The 22,136-nt window shown below is 41.8% G+C and overlaps 1 protein-coding gene across 1 annotated transcript in view; it reads left to right on the top strand.

Annotated features, from left to right (window-relative positions):
• The first annotated feature begins 5,693 nt into the window (after positions 1 to 5,693).
• Positions 5,694 to 22,136, top strand: part of steep1 (STING1 ER exit protein 1) — a 33,448-nt gene continuing 17,005 nt past the window's right edge. Inside the window, exons 1-4 of the mRNA XM_078411901.1 lie at positions 5,694 to 5,897; positions 10,397 to 10,514; positions 10,917 to 10,958; positions 12,776 to 12,914. Coding sequence (XP_078268027.1) covers positions 5,774 to 5,897; positions 10,397 to 10,514; positions 10,917 to 10,958; positions 12,776 to 12,914 — 423 coding nt within the window. The 5' untranslated portion in view covers positions 5,694 to 5,773. The remainder of the gene's footprint in view (positions 5,898 to 10,396; positions 10,515 to 10,916; positions 10,959 to 12,775; positions 12,915 to 22,136) is intronic.

Raw genomic sequence — 22,136 nt, 5'->3', positions numbered from 1 at the left:
TATGATTATGATGATGATGATGATGATGAAATGCTGAGAGATTGGGTAATGTTAATGTTCAATTTGAACCTTGGTATCTTTATGTATGTCATTGAAAGCTAATGTGCAGGTGCAGAAGTCAGGATGACAAAGGGCATGTTGGCATTTATTGCAAGCAAATTATAGTAACAATGTAAAGATGCAATGAAATGTTGAGACCACACCTGGAGTATTGGATACAATTTTGGTTTCTTTACCTTCAAACTGATAAACTTGCCATAGAATGTAGTGAAGATTCAGCAGATTTCTGGAATGGCAGGTGTGTCCCACGAGGAGAAATCAAATAGACTAGTTCTCTGTTCTTTAAACTTTAGGAGGATGAGAGGTGATGATATTGAAATGCACAAATTTCTTAGCGGTCTCAAGAGTATCGATAAGGGGAAGATGCTTCCGCTGCCTGAAGCATTTCAAACTTTGAGGCCTTGGTCTCAAAACAAGTCATTGTCTATTTAGTACCAAAATTAATAAATTAATTTATATTTTGAAAACAATCAGAACAGCCAATCTGTACACAGCTAGGTCCAGAAATTGAACTTATTTATTTTAATGTAATTTGTTTTGATGGGCAATTAAACAAAGACCATTTGCATGATGGCATTCCACATATTTTATTGATAATGCCAAATGATATTTAATGTCAAGATGAATAGACAAATCAATTTGTGGGATAACATTACGTCCAAATGCAGTCTCCTCTGAGCATTACATCGATGTTGTCGACTGAAACTTGAGTCCACATCTATTGATTCTTTGTTGAGATACAAACTTGGGGCTTTCATATCTTTTAATCCTCATGAGTAAATCCAGATATGAACAACTAAAATAAACTAGCTACTTTGAATTTCAAATATTACTAGACCAAGTGGACCCATTGGCCCCAAACCTCTCCTGCATTGGCCCCAAACCTCTCCTCCCCTTCCTCCCCCCCACTCCCCCCTCCCCATCCCCTCCCTCCAGCCCCCTCCCCTCCCCCCCACTCCATCCACCTCAACCCCCCTTTTCCTGCCTCCCCCCCCCCCTCCCTCCACCCCCCCCTCTCTCCCTCCCTAGGAGACCGATTTAAACTTTAAAATATGAATAACTTAAAAAATATAACACCGATTTCAATGAAACTTCTTCCAATAGCACCAAAGGTGTGTAAGGTGAGCCTAAAATTGGTGCACTGTTGTGTACCGTTTTGGCTGTAGTTCAGGAACAAACAAACAAACAAACGAGAGTTTTAGTATATAGATGCACTTGTTTAAAAACTGGTAGGTTTGCCTGCCTTCAAGGATGATCACATTTCATAAAGTAATTCTGTTGTTGATGCAAGGTTCTGAAAGAAAGAAATCCACCACCGTTCTGCCTCCACAGATGCTACTTGACCTGCTGAGTTCCTCCTGCACTTTGTGTGTTGCTTCAGATTCCAGCAGCTGTAACATCTTGTGTTTTTGCAAAGTTGTTACGAGAGCAGGTTCAAGGATCTGACTAGTAGAACAGAAAAAGGCTCACTCATCTGTTTAGTTACAAATCAGTTTTATTGGAAAGAGAACAAAAATAATACTTGTCTTGGTATGAGCGGGGTCGGTTTTACAGCAGCACATCTCTCTCTCTCTCTGCCTCCGTTCGCGGCGCTGATCGCGAATCAGCACGTCGGTGAACCCCTCTCGTACATAAACTAACATGAGCCCTAAATTGACTGCATCGGTGCTACCTCCTGCACCCAGCAGTACTCATGGACCTCATCAACTTCACCACCATCATCCTGCACTCAATTTTACTTGGACCATCTCCGACACCTCCCTCTCTTTTCTTGATCTCACAGTCTCCATCACAGGAAATAGACTATTGACTGGTGTCTATTACAAACCCACTGACCCCCACAACGTTCTTGACTACACTTCTTCCCACCTTGCTTCCTGCAAATACTCTATCCCCTACTCCCAATTCCTCCGTCTACGCCGCATCTGTGTGCAAGATGAGGTGTTCCATACTGGAACATCCAAGATGTCCTCATTCTTTAGGGAACGAGGGTTCCCCTCCCCATCATAGATGAGGCCCTCACTCGTGTCTCCTCGGTACCCCAGAGCTCCGCCATTGCTCCCCCTCGCAACAGAGACAGAGTTCCCCTAGTCCTTACCTTCCACCCCATCAGCCGTCGCATACAACACATAATCCTCTGAAATTTCCGCCACCTCCAACGGGATCCCACCACTAGCCACATTTTCTCATCTCCACTCCTTTCCGCCTTCCGCAGTGACCATTCCCTCCGCAACTCCCTGGTTAACTCATCCCTTCCCACCCAAACCACCCCCTCCCCAGGTACCTTCCCCTGCAACCGCAGAAGATGCAACACCTCTCCCTCGACTCGTCCAGGGACCCCGACAGTCCTTTCAGGTTAGGCAGAGGTTCACTTGCACCTCCTCCAACCTTATCTACTGTATCCATTGTTCAAGATGTGGACTCTTATACATCGGCGAGACAAAACATAGACTGGGCGATCGTTTCGCTGAACATCTTCGCTTAGTCTGCATGAACCTACCTGATCTCCCGATTGCCAGACACTTTAATTCTCTTTCCCATTCCTACACAGACCTTTCTGTCCTCGGTCTCCTCCATTGTCAGAGTGAGGCTTAACGCAAATTGGAGGAACAGCATCTCATATTTTGCTTGGGCAGCTTGCAGCCCAGTGGTATGATTATTGATTTCTCTCACTTCAGGTAGCCTCTCTCTATCCCTCCCCCACCCAAGTCGCACTAGCTTCTTGTTTTCACCCTACAAACAGCTTACAATGGCCTGTTTCCTTTATCATCGTCACTTTTTTGCATATCTTTCATTCATTGTTCTTTATCTCCCCACATCATCGCCTGTATCTCTTGTTTCCCTTATCCCTAACCAGTCTGAAGAAGGGTCTCCACCCGAAACGTCAACCATTCCATCTCTCCAGAGATGCTGCCTGTTCCGCTGAGATACTCCAGCTTTTGGTGTCTATCTTAACAAAAAGAACGTATGGCTTCCTGGCGCCTGCCTTTATACAGGTAAGAAATCAACCATTGAAATAACTGCTGGTAAGTCCTGGCCAAAAGTGCTGCTCCCAAATTCAAACGATAATCAATGGCAGGGGACTGCATCTGAGTGCATCCCCACCCACCCTTGGGAACAAAGCGCTATCAGCCGCAGACCAATTGTGGTTCCCGTCGGGCTGGATAACATGAATTCACAAAGGAGGTGACCTTTAGGTCTCTTGATTCTTTCACCCGTTTCACTGTCCCACACTGCTACAGTTTTGTCTGCTGATGCTGGAAAACACATGCTGCCATCTGTGTTACAATGCAATTCCATCACTGCTCCAATGTGACCTTCCAATGTAGCATAATTATCCCAGTCGCCATATATATTCCAAAACAATACGAATCGATCAAATCCTGCAGATGCCAGTGTTGATCCATTCCAGTGACATTTACAACAATAAACTTCTCCCTCGTGACCCATTAAAAGCATTAGAGGAGCTTGAAGACTCGAGGTTCTTGGTCCCACGGCCTGCTGCGGGCTCCCCAGCACCGAGGGCAGCAGCTTGTTGCGGGGGTGCTTCGCCTGCACCAGCGTCATCTCTTTTGCTATTTCCTTTTCCCAAACATTTTCTATTCTATTCGTCAGATCCTGCCGACTACGCCAAATGTTACAAGGGAACAGGTTCAAGGATCTGACTAGTAGAACAGAAAAAGGCTCACTCATCTGTTTAGTCACAAATCAGTTTTATTGGCAAGAGAGAGAACAAAACAATACTTGTTTTGGTTTGCGCGGGGTCCAGTTTGCAGCAGCACACGTCTCTCTCTCTCACTCTCTCTGCCTCCGTCCGCGGCGCCGATCGTGACTCAACCCGTCCGTGAACCCCTCTTGTACATAAATTAACAAAAAAAACATATGGCTTCCTGGCGCCTGCCTTTTTATACAGGTAAGAAATCAGCCGTTGAAATAACCGGCAGTAAGTCCTGGTGCGCAAAACAATACACACAGCGCTGCTGGTTTGGCGTGCAAAGGTTTAAACATAGCGCTATGGCCACAGCAGTATGGTCACAGGCTAGGGTTGCCAACCATCCCGTATTAGTCGGGCCATCCCATATTTTGGGCTAAATTGGTTTGTACTGTACGGGACCGCCCTTGTCCCGTATTAGGTCCGGACGGCGCTGTAGGTCCGGACACTGTAGGCCCGGACACTGTAGGCCTAGACACTGTAGGCTAGGACTCTGTAGGCCCAGACACTTTAGCCCGGGGGCCGCTGTAGTCCTGGACAGTGTAGGCCCAGGCGCCGCCTAACGGAGGTTGCGTAGCAACCTGCCTCCAGGCGGCCACCATTGGTGGAGCAGGAGCACGTGGCCGCTGGCTGGGTGAGGTCACATCGGGCACGGGGCGGTGACGTCACCCTTTGTCCCTTATTTAGGAGTGAGGAAGTTGGCAACCCTATCACAGATTGTTTGGGAAAAATTGGCGTATAACAAAACCTTTTTTGAATCCGTTGAAATCCCAGAAATGCTTTATAAATTTTGTTCTTTCTTTCGGCATCCAGCAACGAAGGAAATTAGAAAAGGTGAATACTGTCTTATCTGGTCCATCTCTGGTACTGACCTCCCTACCATTGAAGGGATCTATAGAAGCTGCCAAAAAAAGGCAGCAATCATCATCATCAAGGACCCACACCACCCTGGCCACGTGCTCATTTCACTCCTGCCATTGAGAAGGCATAGGATTATGACCTCCAGGTTCAGGAACAGCTTCTTCCCACCAACCATCAGGCCATTGAACACTACAAACAACTAAACTACAAACCATCTTGGTTGCACTAAGGACATAGTGTTCGCACTATGTTAGGTTTTTGTTATTTATTGAACTTCAATTTATTTTGTTAGTCTATTATATATCTATCAAGTACAGGTACTGTGTTTACAAACCTGTTTAGTTGAGTTTAGTTGATTTTCACTTGTACTGAGGTACAGTGAAAAGCTTTTGTTGTGTGCTAACCAGTCCATGGAAAGTCAAGTCTGAAGAAGGGTCTCGACCGGAAATGTCAACCATTCCTTCTCTCCAGAGATGCTGCCTGTCCCGCTGAGTTACTCCAGTATTTTGTATCGATCGTCAGCGGAAAGACAATACATGATCACAATCAAGCCAGCTGCAGTGTAGATACATGATTGTGCTGCAGCAAGTAAGAATTTTGTTGTTTTGATTTTAGTTTGACAATAGGTGCAGGAGTAGGCCATTCGGCCCTTCGAGCCAGCACCACCATTCAATGTGATCATGGCTGATCATTCACAATCAGTACCCCGTTCCTGCCTTCTCCCCATACCCCCTGACTCTGCTATCCTTAAGAGTATCTAGGTCTCTCTTGAAAGCATCCAGAGAATTGGCCTCCACTGCCTTCTGAGGCAGAGAATTCCACTGATCTCTCTGACTCAACTCTCTGACTGAAAAAGTTTTTTTCTCATCTCCGTTCTAAATGGTGCATATGACAATGGAATACTCCTGACTCTTGAGGTCTACTGCTAGGTTGTGAGAAATGTTGACTCAGTGGTGCTAGGAGTTGATGTTTGAAGCAAACTCTTTCTTGCATTTTGTGTCTGTTTTCAGCGGAAAGGCAAAACATGATAACAATTGAGCCCTCCCCTACCCATCCACAATGCCCCGCGGCTCGCCCTCCAAGATGGCGGCCGGCGACTGAGCGTTACCCCGGCGACGGACCCCCCTCTGACCGCCGAAGATGCCGAAAGTGGTGTCCCGCAGCGTGGTGTGCTCCGACACCCGCGACCGAGAGGAGTATGACGACGGCGAGAAGCCGCTGCACGTCTACTACTGCCTGTGCGGACAGATGGTGCTGGTCCTCGGTAAGCGAACCCCCCCCCCCCCCCCCCCCCCCCCCCCCCCGGGTCTGTGTAGGCCCCGAAGCCGCGGCCTCGAGTAGTGAGTGTTGGCAGGGGCTGAGGATCCTTCCCAGCCCAGGCAAGCATGGACCGGTAGACACAACGAACTGCAGATGCTGGTTTACAGCAGAAAAAAAGGCACAGAGTGCTGGATTAACCCAGCGGGTCAGGCAGCATTTCTGGAGAACACGGGTGGGTGACGTTTCGCCTCCTTAAACCTCATCTACTGCATTTGTTGCCCCCCCCCTTGTGGCCTCCTTGTACAGGAGTTTGGTCAACGTGGGTTGTTTTTAAATGTGCTATACAAATAAAATTGACTTGACTCCTTTACATCAGTAAGACCAAGTGTAGACTTGGCAAACATTTCGCTGAGCCCTTTTACAACTCCTCTTGCCATTACCATTCTGACCTTTATGCCACGGTGGTGCAGCAGTAGAGTTGCTGCCTTACCTCGCCAGAGACCCAGGTTCGATCCTGACTACTGCTTCTGTCTGTATAGAGTTTGCACGTTCTCCCTGTGACCGCGTGGGTTTTCTCTAGGTGCTCCGCTTTCCTTCCACACTCCAAAGACGTGCATGTTTGTAGGTTAATTGTCGTTGACAAAAATTGTAAATTGTCCCCAGTGTTAGGGTAGGGCTAGTTAGTGTACAGAGATTATTTTCTCAAAGCGGATGCGGTGGGCTAAAGGGCCTGTTTCTGCGCTGTATCTCTAAACTAAACTGAGTGATGAAACTGGAGGAACACCTCATTCCACTGGTATGAGCATTGAATTTCCCAATATTTGGTAACTAACCAACAAACATGACCCCCTCCCTCCGCTCTCATCCCTGTACCCCACCTGCCTGTGCCCATTTGTCCCAGGATCCTGTACCCCTTCCCCCACCCCAAACCACCTATATCCCTTCCCCTAGATTCACATTTCACACCTCTTCTTTCCTGATCTCAGCCTTTTGGCTTTTTACATCTCTTGCCTTTGTCCAACCATGCACCATTCAAACCTTGCCTCCCCCCCCCAATGTATCTACCTACCACGTGCCTGGCTTTGCCCTGCTCCTCCTCTCTCCCCTCTCCTGCAATAGTCTGAAGAATTGGATAGGGTATCTGCTTAGATAGTTTGGAATAGAAACAGAAAATAGGTGCAGGAGGAGGCCATTTGGCCCTTTGAGCCAGCACCGCCATTCAGTGTGATCATGGCTGATCATCCACAATCAGTAACCTGTGCGTGTCTTCTCCCCATATCCCTTGATTCCGCTAGCCCCTAGAGCTCCATCTAACTCTCTTTTAAATTCATCCAGTGAATTATCCTCCACTGCCTTCTGTGGCAGAGAATTCCACAAATTCACAACTCTCTGGGTGAAAAGGTTTTTTCTCACCTCCGTTTTAAATGGCCTCCCCTTTATTCTTAGACTGTGGCCCCTGGTTCTGGACTCCCCCAACATTGGGAACATTTTTTCTGCATCTAGCTTGTCCAGTCCTTTTATAATTTTATACGTTTCTATAAAATTCCCTCTCATCCTTCGAATTTCCCGTGAATACAAGCCCAGTCATTCCAATCTTTCCTCATATGACAGTCCTGCCATCCCAGGGATTAACCTCGTGAACCTATGCTGCATTGCCTCAATAGCAAGGATGTCCTTCCTCAAATTAGGAGACCAAAACTGCACACAATACTCCAGATGTGGTCTCGTCAGGGCCCTATACAATTGCAGAAGGACCTCTTTACTCCTCTACTCAAATCCTCTTGTTATGAAGGCTAACATGCCATTAGCTTTCTTCACTGCCTGCTGAATCTGCATGTTTTTTTTAATTCAGTGACTGGTGCACAAGGACACCCAGGTCTCATTGCACTTCCCTTTCACCAAATCTGACACCATTGAGATAATAATCTGCCTCCTTGTTTTTGCCACCAAAGTGGATAACCTCACATTTATCTGTATTATACTGCATCTACCATGTATCTGCCCACTCACTCAACCTGTCCAAGTCACCCTGCAACCTCCTAACATCCTCTTTGCAGTTCACACTGCCACTCAGCTTTGTATCATCTGCAAATTTGCGAGTGTTACTTTTAATTCCATCATCCAAATCATTAAAATATATTGTAAATAGTTGCAGCCCCAGCACAGAGTCTTGCGGCACTCCACTCACCACTGCCTGCCATTCTGAAAAGGACCTATTTATTCCTACTCTTTGCTTCCTGTCTGCCAACCAATTCCCTATCCATGTCACCCTACCCGCAACATCATGTGCTCAAATTTTGCCCACTAATCTCCTGTGTGGGACCTTATCAAAGGCTTTCTGAAAGTCCAGATACACTACATCCACTGGCTCTCCTTCATCCATTTTACTTGTCACATCCTCAAAAAATTCCAGAAGATTAGACAAGCAGGATTTCCCCTTCATAAATCCATGCTGATTTGGACCAATCCTTTTACTGCTATCCAAATGCGCTGTTATTACTTCTTTAATAATTGACTCCAGCATCTTCCCCACCACCAATGTCATGCTAACTGGTCTATAATTCCCCGTTTTCTCGTTCTCTCCTTTCTTGAAAAATGGGATAACATTAGCCACCCTCCAATCCACAGGAACTGATCCTGAGTCTATAGAACATTGGAAAATGATCACCAATGCATTCACGGTTTCTAGAGCCACCTCCTTGAGTACCCTGGGATGCAGACCATCAGGCCCTGGGGATTTATCAGCCTTTAGTCCCATCAATCTACCCAATACTATTTCTCGCCTAACGCAAATTTCTTTCAGTTCCTCTGTCTCCCTAATCCTCCGTCCTCTAGTACATCCGGGAGATTGTTTGTGTCTTCCTTAGTGAAGACAGAACCAAAGTACCTGTTCAACTCTTCTGCCATTTCATTGCTCCCCATAATAATTTCACCTGCCTTCAAGGTACCCACATTTGTCTTTGCTAATCTTTTTCTCTTAACATACCTAAATAAACTTTTACTATCCTGCTTTATATTCTTGGTCAGCATACTTCATCTTTTCACCCCATATTGCCCTTTTTGTTACCTTTTGTTGGCCTTTTAACGTTTCCCAATCCTCTGGCTTCCCATTTCTCTTTGCTATGTTATACATCTTTTCCTTTTAGCTTTATTCCATCCCTAACTTCCCTCGTCAGTCACGGTTGCCTCTTACTCCCCTTAGAATCTTTCTTCCTCTTTGGAATGAAATGATCCTGCATCTTCTGGATGATGCCCAGAAATTCCTGTCATTGCTGTTCCACCATCATTCTTGCTAGGATTCTTTTCCAGTCGACCTTGGCCAGCTCCTCTCTTCTGCCTTCATAGTCCCCTTTGTTCAACTTCAACACTGACACTTCTGGATTAATCTTCTCCCTCTCAATTTGCAGATTAAAACTTATCGTATTATCCTGGCAGTTCCTTTACCTTGAGTTCCCTTATTAAATCTGGTTCATTGGACAACACTAAATCCAGAATTGCCTTCTCTCTGGTAGGCTCCAGTACAAGCTGCTCTAAGAATCCATCTCAGAGGCACTCTACAAACTCTCTTTCTTGGGGTCCAGAACCAACCTGATTTTCGCAGTCTACTTGCATATTGAAACAGTGGCATTACTTTTGTTATATGCCAATTTTAACTCCTGCTACAACTTACACCCTATATCTAGGCTACTGTTTGGGGGCCTGTAGATAACTCCCATTAGTGTCTTTTTACCTTTACAATTCCTCAATTCTATCCTCAGCGACGCTACATCGTCAGTCCCTATGTCACCCCTCGCAAGGGACTGAATTTCATCCCTCACCAACAGAGCTACCCCATCTCCTCTGCCCATCTGCCTGTCCTTTCTATAGAACGTATAACCCTGAATATTCAGTTCCCAGTCCCGATCCTCCTGCAGCCATGTCTCTGTAAACCCCACAATAGACAGGGCAAATGCACAGAGACCTTTACCCAGAAAAGGGAATCAAGAACCAGGCGACATAGTTTGTGAGAGGGGAAAGATTTGATAGAAATCTGAGGCGCAACTTTTTCCACACAGAATGTGGTGGGTATATGGAACGAGTTGCCAGAGGAGATAGTTGAGGCAGGTACTGTTACATTTAAAAGGCATTTGTACAGGTGCATGAATAGGAAAGGTTTAGAGGGATATTGACAAAACATGGGCAGATGACATTAGTGTAGATAGAGCATCTGAGCCGACATGGACAAATTGGGCATCCCGAGATGCTGCCTGACCTGCTGAGTTACTTCAGCATTTTGTAAATAATTATTGTGATATAGAGGCTTTTTGAATGCGGGCAGAATCACTTTCTTCATCCACCATAATTCCTTATCTCTGGAGCACTGAGATTTGATTTTCTGCCGGATTTCAGACAGATCACCATTTGGGAATTTCATGTATACATGAGCTAATCTTACACTATTCACTGTGCAATCCAGGAAATACTGATTATGCAATTAAAAAAAACGTTTTCTTGCTTTTTCAGATTGCCATTTGGAGAAACTTCCCATGAGACCACAAGATAGAGCACGTGTCATCGATGCATCCAAACATGCTCATAAATTCTGTAATATTGAGGAAGATGAGACCATTTACCTGCGACGGTAAGGCAGAAGCATTTGAAGAATGTTGAAACTTGCCTTGGCTTTAAGACCATAGTAAATCCATTCACAAACTGTGACCTGTGGTATTCTAGGGTTAAAGATTGCACAGGTCATATGCAAGGTGGTGCTTTCATTCCTCTGTTTTGAATTGCCAATGAATTAAAGAGGTTTTAAATTAAGAGAAATGTTGATTGTGGGCAAGAGATTCCAAGAATAAAGACCTGAGCAGGAGAATAAGTGAGGGAGCACAAATGACCATGGGTAATTCAGCTGCAGAAGTAACTTTTATCTGACCAATTACTTTCATCAAACGGGTTGGATTCAGTTAAAAAATTCACACAAGCTCAATTTTAATGAGCAATTGTTTAAAAATGTCATCATTTCTTTTCTTCCCATTTGTAGGCCACAAGGAATAGAGAAGCAATTTAGGAAAAAATGTGGAAAGTAAGTACTTGACATTTCTATGTTTACTGCATTAATTTATCTTGTGTAATTTTACATATAGGCAGTCAAGACTAAATGTAATCATAAGGTAAGCTGATCTGCTGGGTATGAACATCAAAGGATGTGATCCTTTGCTAATAACTAATGCAATCTTTGTGAGATGGTGCTGCAGTTGCTTGATCAACTTAATAAAGTTTTTGGTTACAACAGTTCATGAAGTGTCTGCAGGGATAAGTTTAATCAAAATTGGGAAAAGTTAGAAGTAAAACAAGCTTTAAGTTGTGGACAAAAGGAAGAGAGCAGAAAGGACAAAAGGAAAGGTCTTTGAAGGGGGTGAACCAAGAGTGTGACCAATGCAAGTACTGATGGTACAGGTGAAAAGAGAGTCATAAAAGGTAGTGCATAACATTTTATTTCATATTTCCATCCCGTGCAATTTATTTTTTGATTGTTGTGGTTGGTTAGCCTAGAGGTTCTGTTGCGTCTTCTCAGATTTAAAAGGAAAATATAAATTTATCATGCTAATAATAATTGAACGTCCATGGAAGACTGGATTAATAGCATGAGGTATGTAGTCAGAAGAAAGCTAATAAACGGGGAATTAAACGTGTTCAAGTTCTGTATGAGCAACTTAAGTGGTACCTATAATTCCACTGAAGGTGCATTGTAAGAATAATAGTTTGGAACAGTGTTGGATGAGAGAATAAGGTCTAACTACAAGACTATATTGGATAGTGCTGGAAATGAGTGCTCGGATCACTGTAATTAAATAGTGACTACAATCTGGTGCAAAATGTAAATCATCATGGATTCTAGCTGCTTATCACCATGAATATGGCACCCATCCAGGACTGTGTAAGAAAATAACTGCAGATGCTGGTACAAATCGAAGGTATTTATTTAACAAAATGCTGGAGTAACTCAGCAGGTCAGGCAGCATCTCAGGAGAGAACTAATCACATTGCCTTTTGCATGAGCGTATCTCTTTGAATAATAGACTTCAGAATAATGCTAGAGATGGTTGTTCAAAGCAACTTGCTGTCTGATTCAATCATTTAACCCCAAGGTGTTGTAAAATAATGTTATCCCTTAAAGCAAGAGTCACTTAGCATTTTTCACTTGGGAATTGGACCAATTTGCATTATAGCCAAAAATATATTCTTAAATTATATTTGTTTCAGAGTTTTAAATTTATTTTTTCAACTGAAATAGGAAAAGCTATTAGACATAATATGAGAGAGAGAGAGACACACAAGGAACTGAAAATGCAGGTTTACTAAAACAAGTGGAAGTGCTGGAATAATTCAGTGGGTCAGGCAGCATCCAAGGAGAACATGAATAGATGACGTTTTGAGTTGGGGTACTTCTTTCATTACGAAGAAGGGTCCCAACCCAAAACGACACCTATTCATGTTCTCATCGGTTGCTGTTTGACCTGCCAAGTTATTCCAGTACTTTGCGACTAATAATAAGCCTTTATTTAAATATTTCTGTTTTTGAAATTCTTGATCTTTACTCTGCCTGACTTTAACTATACTAATTTTTCACTTGTGCACTGTATACAAGTTATTTAAGCCATATATATCATGTTCATATTAAATGAAAACATTCAGGAATTAGTAGCAGAAATTTGGATATCCATTTTTAATATTCCTTCGGATGTTTGAGTTTTTGACCACAGTCATTTATCTTATTCCCAGTTCATATGGGACTAAGCTTTGATTTAACAAATCTTTAATCCATTGTCCTTATCAACATTTCCAGATGTGCTTACATACTAGTTGTAAAAGATGTCTAGTAATTATGTACTTTTGCAGATGTGGGCTGTTTCTCTTTTATCAGCACCAACAGAAGAATACTCCAGTTACTTTCATTGTGGATGGTGCTTTGGTGAAATTCGGCCAAGGGATTGGTACTACAAATATATATAGTCAAAAGCAGGAACCTCCGAAGAAGGTGAGATTGAATGTTTAAATATTTCCATCATGGAATTTGCTGGAGGATTTATTTATCAAGCAATTCAAGGTCACCTAATAATATATTTGCAGCAATACATTAAATTTAATGTGGGCCACATAAGAGTTCATTGTTCATGTAAACAGGGTGATGAGATCCAATAGTGAATACATGCTCTATGCTGAGACAGATATGAACAACCAAAAAAATATAGAGAATAAATATTGAAGGAAGTTGTTATTTTGTTCAATGTAGAATACCTAAGTGACTGTCCTGTGAAATATGGTTTAAAGTATGTTTACGACGTGTAAAATGCCACTGACTCAAATCAGCATTTCTTTCAGTGATGTACTAGGGGTGGAGAACTAATTGGGAGCAAGACGTAATTACATTTGCAATTTTCCCCACCGTTCATACGGTTTATTGCAAATATGACTATGGGTTTGAGGAGGTTTTTTCCAAGATATTTGGATATGTCAAATATGTTCTTTTATTTTACACTCCAACTGCGGGTAATGTTTCATTTTACTACACATTTATGTGTATGTAACAAATAAACGACTATTGACTATTGACTATTGAAAATAAGGACAGTAATTGCTTATCTGTAGAGAAAAATAGTTAACAACTCAGGTCATTGGAACAGATCATGCCAATTTTTATTCAGAAAATTGCTGGCGAGCTGCAGTGCATGGGTCAGTTTATTCCTGACCACGACTGTGTTGTGTGTGGTAGTCGGGAGCAACTGGAGGTCGGATGCCAATGCATCTGTCCTCTTGCTACACCATTGAACTCGGCACTGAGTGCAGGGGTGCCCACAGGGCTCAGTACAACATTCTGCAGCTGAGCGGCTGAATCACTTCATTTTAAATGTGCTTGCTGAGCTTGAATTGAAAACATGAAACAGAAAAGTAGGTTTTCTTTATTTTAGTAATCTTAATGATTTTAATTACATTTCTATGACTTAAGCATTTTAAGCTGGTTAGGTAACTTCATTGACATGGATTGGTTGGCCCAAAGGTCCTATTTCTATGTATAGTTCTATTTAAATCCTTTTGAACTGTTTATAAATGTATTGGTTTATTATTATCAGTGAAAAAAGTTGTTTTCCCTATATCCCTAATTATAGGGATATAATTATCCCTACATAATTATAATTAAATCATACATGAGTATACAAGGTAATGCAAAATAAAAGGAAAACAGTGCAGGATGGAATGTTACAGCTACAACGAGATAGCTTGAGAGATCAGGAATACATCATTATCAAATGAGAGGTCTGTTCAAGTGTCTGCTAACAGCAGGGAAGAAGCTGTTCTTGATTCTGGTGGTATATACTTTCAAGCTTTTGTATCTTCTGCCCGACGGGGGAGAGGAGAAGAGGGAATGACGGTGTGTGAGTGATCCTCGTTACATTGACTACTTTCCCGAGGCAGTGTGGTATAAATAGAGTCAGTGAGGTGAAGCTGGTTTGTACGATGGACTGGGATGCGTCTACAACTCTTGCAATTTCCAAACCAAACTGTGTTGCAACCCTATAGGATGCTTGTTGTGGTGCATCTGCAGAGGTTGCTAACTCATTGGAACTTGCTACCAAGAGTGGTGTTTAAAGCAGATACAATAATTGCGATTCAGAGGCTTTTGGGTCAGCACATGAGTATGTAGGGATTGGCGGGATATGGATCATGTGCAGGCAGAAGAGATTAGTTACATTTGGCAAAATGTTAGACAGATATTTTTGTCCGAAGTGCACTGTTCTACTGCTCGTTGGCTGCTTCACCCCACGTGGTGGTTTTAACAGAGTGGCTTCATCTGATTGGGTCAGAAATGGTAAATGCAGTTACATACACAGGGATGGTGGCCTCAGAAGAACATGATCCAAGTCACTGTAAATGTGTTAAACATTTTAAATTTATGTTGGCATTGGTGCAGGGTGTCTTTGCAATTAGCATTATCTTTTGTTTACAATAATTATTGTAATTTTTTCTGAGCCAGAATTTCTGGCCAGGAGGTCTTTATTGGCCTGCTGGCCAAAAACCATTGAAGGTTGTTAGTCAAACAGTAAATCTTCGTTTAACGGACCCCTTTATAAAGGATTTCGGTCAGAGCAGACCAGTACCTGCCAACCCACCCCTGGCTCACACAGTCTCCCCGGCTTGGAGCCCTCGCTTCCAACGCCATCCCTGACTTGAATGGAGCAACAATGAGCCCGGTTCTTTGGCGCGGTTCTTTGACGCGGCTGTTGTGGCTCATGTTGAAATGCAGTTACATACACAGGGATGGTGGCCTCAGAAGAACATGATCCAAGTCACTGTAAATGTGTTAAACATTTTAAATTTATGTTGGCATTGGTGCAGGGTGTCTTTGCAATTAGCATTATCTTTTGTTTACAATAATTATTGTAATTTTTTCTGAGCCAGAATTTCTGGCCAGGAGGTCTTTATTGGCCTGCTGGCCAAAAACCATTGAAGGTTGTTAGTCAAACAGTAAATCTTCGTTTAACGGACCCCTTTATAAAGGATTTCGGTCAGAGCAGATCATCAGCACCTAGTTGTAAGGTGAAACAACACAAAATGCTGGAGTAACACATTAGACTGAATCATTCTGAAGAAGGGTCCTGACGTCACCTATCCATGTTCTCTAGCGATGCTGCCTGACTCATTGAGTTACCTTTGTGTCCTTTTGTGTATTAACCATCATCTGCAGCTCTTTGTTTCAAGTACATACAATGATAATACCGTATTTGATTATAACAGACAATTGGCAACAACGAACACCATCCCCCCCCCCCCCCCCCCCCCCCCGGTGGTCTGTTATAACAAGGGTTTACTGTGCCACCTTTGCTGCTGGTGTAGCTGACATCTGCTGCTGCCTACAGATTGGGTTTCAACACAAAGTAATGCTCTGTAATATACAGTAACAACATCTATCCAAAGAAAATGTGAAAGTTCATAACTTTATGTTCAGTTACAGTCTGTGCTTTTACCAACAGCGATAATTATTATTGTTTAATTTCTCTAACGTATAACAACTCAAGACATTTGCAAGATGTAATCAGGCAATATAGCAATTGAAGGAACAAAGAGATGTTAGTAATGGTCAGTTAAAATCTTGAATAGAGCTGTATATTAAAAAGAGGATTGTTTAATACTGTATATTAAAGAGGCAGAGAACAGATGACTTTAGTGGTTGAATGGTTGTTGATTCAGAATAGCGTGAAAATAATTTAGAACATGGTGGAATTATGTCTAGAAATTGAAGAGCAAAAAAAAAAAGCTAAACAAATGTCAAGTTATAATGCCATCCTTCAACATGGATGGTGTATTCAGAACACACCTTGAGGACAGATGTCAAAAGGAGGAAAATTATTGGAGTTACCTCAGAATCAAAAGGAATAGAGTAACTGCAGCAATATCTCGTGTCAAATAGTGACAACAGGACCGGGGTACAAACCAGGGCACAAACTGGCGAAAGGTTTGTAGGCCGCATTTCATAGGACGAATACTTACCTTTTAGTTTTAGCCTCCACAAACATGTTCCAAAGCCAGTTGGGTGCTGCCACAAGGGAGCAATTAGCTTCTATTGAGACAGATGACAAATGGATGGAATTGTTGTCTTCATCTGTAATCTAGTAACTTGACTTTAAAACTTGTGTTTAAAATTAAAAGTTAATGTCCTGCTGAGAAATATGAACAGTGTGGAAGTTTTTAATCTTTTGTTTATTCTGCAGCACAACTCCAAGTTATGTAGTCAAGTTCTTTGTTCTGAATTTCAGAGAGTAAATTGCAAAATAATTTTTTTGAGCATCTGTAACGTAGCAATATATTGCAAGGTACTTCACTGTAGAGCTCGAAAGGAGAGATGACCAGAATCTTGGGGTTAAAGAGATGATTTTGAAGACTATCTCAAAGGAAGAAAGAGGGCAGCAACACATAGAAATTTGTAAAATTCCAGAGCTGAAGGTATCGGTACTTATTTAGGGCAATGGTAAGGCCACATTTGGAGTATTGTGTACAGTTGTGGCCTGCTTGCTACAGGAAGGATATCATGAAATGGGAACGGGTACAGAGGAAATTTAGGAAGGCATTGCTGGGTCTGGAAGTTTGGATTTGTAAGGATAGGCCAGATCTTTTATCCCTGGAGCATAGGAGGCTGAGGTGACCTTATAGACATTTATAAAATCATGAGGGGCATAAATACGATGAATAGCTATAGTCTTTTCTTGAGATAGGAGAATCTAAAGCTAGTGGGAACAGGTTTAAGGTGAGGGGTGAAAGATATAAAAGAGATCTGACAGTCAACTTTTTCTATACACTGGGTGTGTGCCTCCCATATTCCAAAATTGCTCTTCCTCTTTGTGGGTGGCAGGAGGATTGGGGTGAGAGAGTATTTGGTGCAGCAGAGATGATTAGCATGTGAGCGAGACCAGGAGTCATCATCCCATTGCTGGGTTTCCTTAAAGACTATTTTCTCAATCTTTCATCTGCTATAGACTTGTGTATTCTGGAAGAAGACGTGGAGATGGGCAGAGGTGTGACCAAATATCAGGATAACACTGGGACAAAAATGGATATTGCAATAGATTTAATACTTGGCAGATGAACTGGGCAGGGAGATGAGTAAGCGATAAGAACAGGGGAGTGAAGAATGGCACAAGAACAGGATGCTTTGTGACACAAAAGGAAGCTTGTTTGAGAGGGCAATGAGCGAGGGATGGCATTGGGAGAATGAGATTGTCAAGGGGATGACTGGAGTAGAGATCAGCATAACCAAATGTAGTGAGATAAATAATAAGAAACGGACCTGTAAGTGATAAAAAGAAGGAAGTGAAGGTGATAAAGGTAGAAGTGGAAATGTATGAATCGGATTTGGAGTAATTATTATGCACACTCGGGTGTACGTAATGTGTGGGCTGCTTTCATAATGTTTATTGGGATATAATATATTACTAGACCAAGTGGACCCGTTGGGCCCAAACCTCTCCTGCATTGGTGCAGCACCCTCTCCTCCCTCCCCTCCCTCCTCTCCCCCCCCCCCCCACCACCTCCATCCCGCTTGAGATGGATAGAATCCATATCAATGATCAGTTATCTAAGTTCAGAAATTGGTACAGCAGATACGATTAGTCTAGAGGCTATTTGATGGTGCATAGGCTGGAGTTTTTCTGTGAGATATGAGAGCTTGGAGGTATTTAGAAATTATAATGGATCAGAGAAAAGCACAATAAGTTTCAAGTTTTCTTTAAAGTTTCAAAAAATGTTGGGCTGTGCCATCTTTATGGACCTGTTGCAATACTATATATTATTCAGTCACCTGAACACTGCTTTCTTTAAAGAAAAATTGGCTCCGCAAAACTAACTTCTAAGGCAGTTCATGGAGGTGATTTTTATATAAATATTTTTGAAGTATTCATTTTGAGATTGAGTCTGGACTGTGTCAAATGCTCAAGATCAGTGAAATACTTTTATGTAAAAAAATTTAACTTGGAATGTTTTACTCTGTAAATCAAAAGTTATTAAAAATACCTCCGTGATAAGAAATAATGGAAAATCAAGAATGCCAGTTGCTGTCAACTGTAAGCATGGTTGTCTTAATTGGTTTTTCTCTCTCCTCACTGCCTTTTTCACCCTCCCGCATTCCCCTTCTCTTTCTCTCCACCGTTCCTTCCCCCTTTCTTCATGGCCCTTCCTTTTTATTTTTTCCTCTTACCCTCTTGATTCCTTCTCTTGATCCTTCACTATCTTGTTCTTCTATTCTTCTTTTCTCTCCCTTTACCTGCCCTTATGTGTGGTGAAGTAATTATTTGTAGAGCCAAAGAACAGGGTTGTTGCGTTTAATGCTTTTGACTCGTCATGGAGGAAGAGTGAAATGTGAAAAGTTTATTGCTTAATTATTTAATAGTGGAGTGGATTTAACAACATTTGTGGATTAGACAATAGGTGCAGGAGTAGGCCATTTGGCCCTTCGAGCCAGCACCACCATTCAATGTGTTCATGGCTGATCATTCTCAATCAGTACCCCGTTCCTGCCTTCTCCCCATACCCCCTGACTCCGCTATCCTTAAGAGCTCTATCTAGCTCTCTCTTGAACGCATTCAGAGAACTGGCATCCACTGCCTTCTGAGGCAGAGAATTCCACAGATTTACAACTCTCTGACTGAAAAAGTCTTTCCTCATCTCTGTTCTAAATGGCCTACCCCTTATTCTTAAACTGTGGCCCCTGGTTCTGGACTCCCCCAACATTGGGAACATGTTTCCTGCCTCTAATGTGTCCAACCCCTTAATAATCCTATATGTTTCGATAAGATCCCCTCACATCCTTCTATTGTTCTGATTCAATCAAATCTAGGAGGAAACATTTTTCTCTAGTACATTTTAAAATTTACTTTTGCTATATTTGATCCCCATAGATAATCCCGTTATCTCAACTACTCTTACTTCAAAGAGTAAATCTTTTGACGATGATATCTTCACAAAATGTTCCAGTGTTCTTCAGTGATAACAGAAGCCTCGGGTCTAGCGATGAGCAGCCCAATGCAGTTAGGACAATTCAGCCTTGGTGATTTATTTAAGCCCGCAATTATGTCTGCCTGATTTTTATTCCCAGAAGGAACAGGGTGACATTTGCATATAAAAAGCAGTTCTCGATTAAAATTTCATCATGTGCAGAAACAATGCTAAAGATAAAGAGAGTAAATAGTCTGGATGAGGAGCATGTATGGAAAACTGGTGCTTTTCTAACTTTTTTTAATCAGCAAGTTGGGTGGGAAAGAGACACAACAGAAAGGGCTTTACAGGCTTTGAGGATTTCAGCTACACCTCTGAATTGTCTGGAAAATAGTTGTCCTTAACTTGCCCAACCTTTCTTTCCGACCCTGCCCCCTTCTAACCATTCCCTTGATTCTTTCCAACACCTATTGCCTACCATCACCTGCACACACTCAAAAAAAAAAGTATACAACTGGGTAAATACTATCTGAGTGTTGGGAGAGTTGGTGCCTCTTGGCTGGTGTTTATGGAAACTGGCAATATATTCATTTATACTTGAATACATTTCTAAGGCTTAAGTTTGAAACAAATGATGATTGACTACTTTCTGGTGACCCCAGTCAAACTGCTTTATGGGAAAATAATTAAAGGCATTTTGGCTGACCCACACCAGCTGGGGACTTGTTCCTGGGACATGTTGAACTTGTCTCCAAGGATGCCTTTATCTGTTGCAGAGATTCTGGTTGATGTTTAATTTGAACCTGACATCTTCTCTGCTGGTAATGGAATATTTTATAGGAGTAAAAGGGAGACAGAACAAATAATTACTTCCCCCTACATCCCCCATCTTCCTTTTTTCCCCATTAATATATATTTATAAAAATGTAAAAAGGGGCTTAAATATTTTAAATTTTGGCAAGCAAAGGACTTGTTAATGCTGATTTCTGCTGTGCTGCGGTTGCCTATGAAGTAATTCTAAGTGTTCAGTGGCCAGCGATGTGGTGTAGCGGCTGTTCCCACTCTTACCTGGCTGATGATTGGCTTTCTGCCTTCCCATTCTTGCTGTAACTGAAGACAATTTAAAGAATTATTCAAGCCTTTAGATTCCTTCAAGTATTTGCGGAAAACTATCTTCTAACTCGGGTACAAAAACTATAAATGAGTGATATTGCATGTACAATTATTAAAAATAAGAAAATAGAGGAGCCACATGTACCAGTACATTAACTGAACATATTTAGGTTGTAATTTGAACAGGGGTACTCCAGGAGTGTTCAATGCTTGTTGTGGACGTCTAGATAGTAAATTAACAGAAAGAGGTAAAATATGTACATTTTTAAATTTTGGTCAGTAAGTTTGTGGACAGCACCAGTTGGTTAGTAAGTTTCTAGACGTCATCAGAATTGGTTGGACAAACTTGGATTGTTCTCTTTGGAGCATTGGAGGTTTTTGGGAGGCCCGGTCAGAAGTATATAGAAAGAGGCATAGTTAGGGAGGACAGTCAGAACCTAAACTGACGACCAAAAGGATCTCTACATGAGATAAATAAGTAAGGTTTTGGTGTTGAATCTTTCATAGGATGAGCTGGAACCTTGCGTCCTAATAGAGTGGACTGTTTTTATATTTACATTCACATTGTTCCGAAAGTATGCTTTACATTAGCTGTAAATAACTCTCAGCTCCCATATAACCACCATGAATCCTGTTGAGATTCAGTAGCACTGATACAAGGTAATAACATGATCCTAAAACCAAATGATTGATTCATTTAGATCATAGATGATCTCCATCTTAATTCTGTTTACCTGTCAGTTCCTATTTTGTTCATGGAAGTAAAAGTTTTAAAATTCAAAAAATGTTAGATTTGCATGGCGTCAATTAGTAACCTTGACATTTAAGTTATCTGATGAAGGGTGTCTCTAAGACTTTAATGTTTGTTTCTCTTCCAGATGTTTATCAATGTGCTGTGGCTCTCAATGTTTTATGGTTAATCGTTTTTGAATTAAGGAGCCCAAATGTACAATTTTGTTCAGCCTCCTTGTCTCATTTCAACTTTAATAAATCCCACACAGGCTCCCTAATGTGACCGCAGAAGTTCTCACCACTCAGCAAATAGTTTTGGTGCTTAGATTTACAATTTTATTAAACAAGTAAGGAAACCACATTTTCCTTGCAACATGAGCGTTAAAATGGGAAAATGAAGAAGTATCAGTGTTTTGGGGAACAGACGTGATAATAATGAAAAGTTATGACGCAATGTCAGTAAATCACTAAGTTGAAAATAAAAGTTTATACAGAAATACAACTGGAAATCATTACTATTGTGATAAACATGTAAATCACACCGAGAGGATGGTGTGCAGTTCTGACCATCGTTCCAATGATACCTTTGAGTTACTTTGATTAAACACAATTAAGAAATTGAAAATAAACACAGAAAGAGCTAGAAGCACTCCAGTGCAGCAGCATCAACAGAAAGAGAATCGGGATTAATCAGGGTGCTGATTTTCAATTTTATTTCTCTTTCAATTTTATTTCTCTATTAACTAATTTGCATTGTTTCAATTGTATATCTGTAAACAAGTTAGTTTTAGGGTGAGGTTAGTTTTAAGGTTAGTTGCAGAGAAGGTGAAGGAGGGATGGATAGGACTATGGGAATATTTGTGATTGAGTGTGGCCAGTTTGTGGTTGCTTGACGGATATGTTGTATTGGTCATTGTGTTGATGGGTAATA

The sequence above is a fragment of the Rhinoraja longicauda genome, chromosome 15 (genome assembly GCF_053455715.1).
Source record: "Rhinoraja longicauda isolate Sanriku21f chromosome 15, sRhiLon1.1, whole genome shotgun sequence".
NCBI lineage: Eukaryota > Metazoa > Chordata > Chondrichthyes > Rajiformes > Arhynchobatidae > Rhinoraja > Rhinoraja longicauda.
The sequence above is the reverse complement of the archived record's forward strand: the minus strand, read 5'-3'. Positions and strand labels throughout refer to the sequence as shown.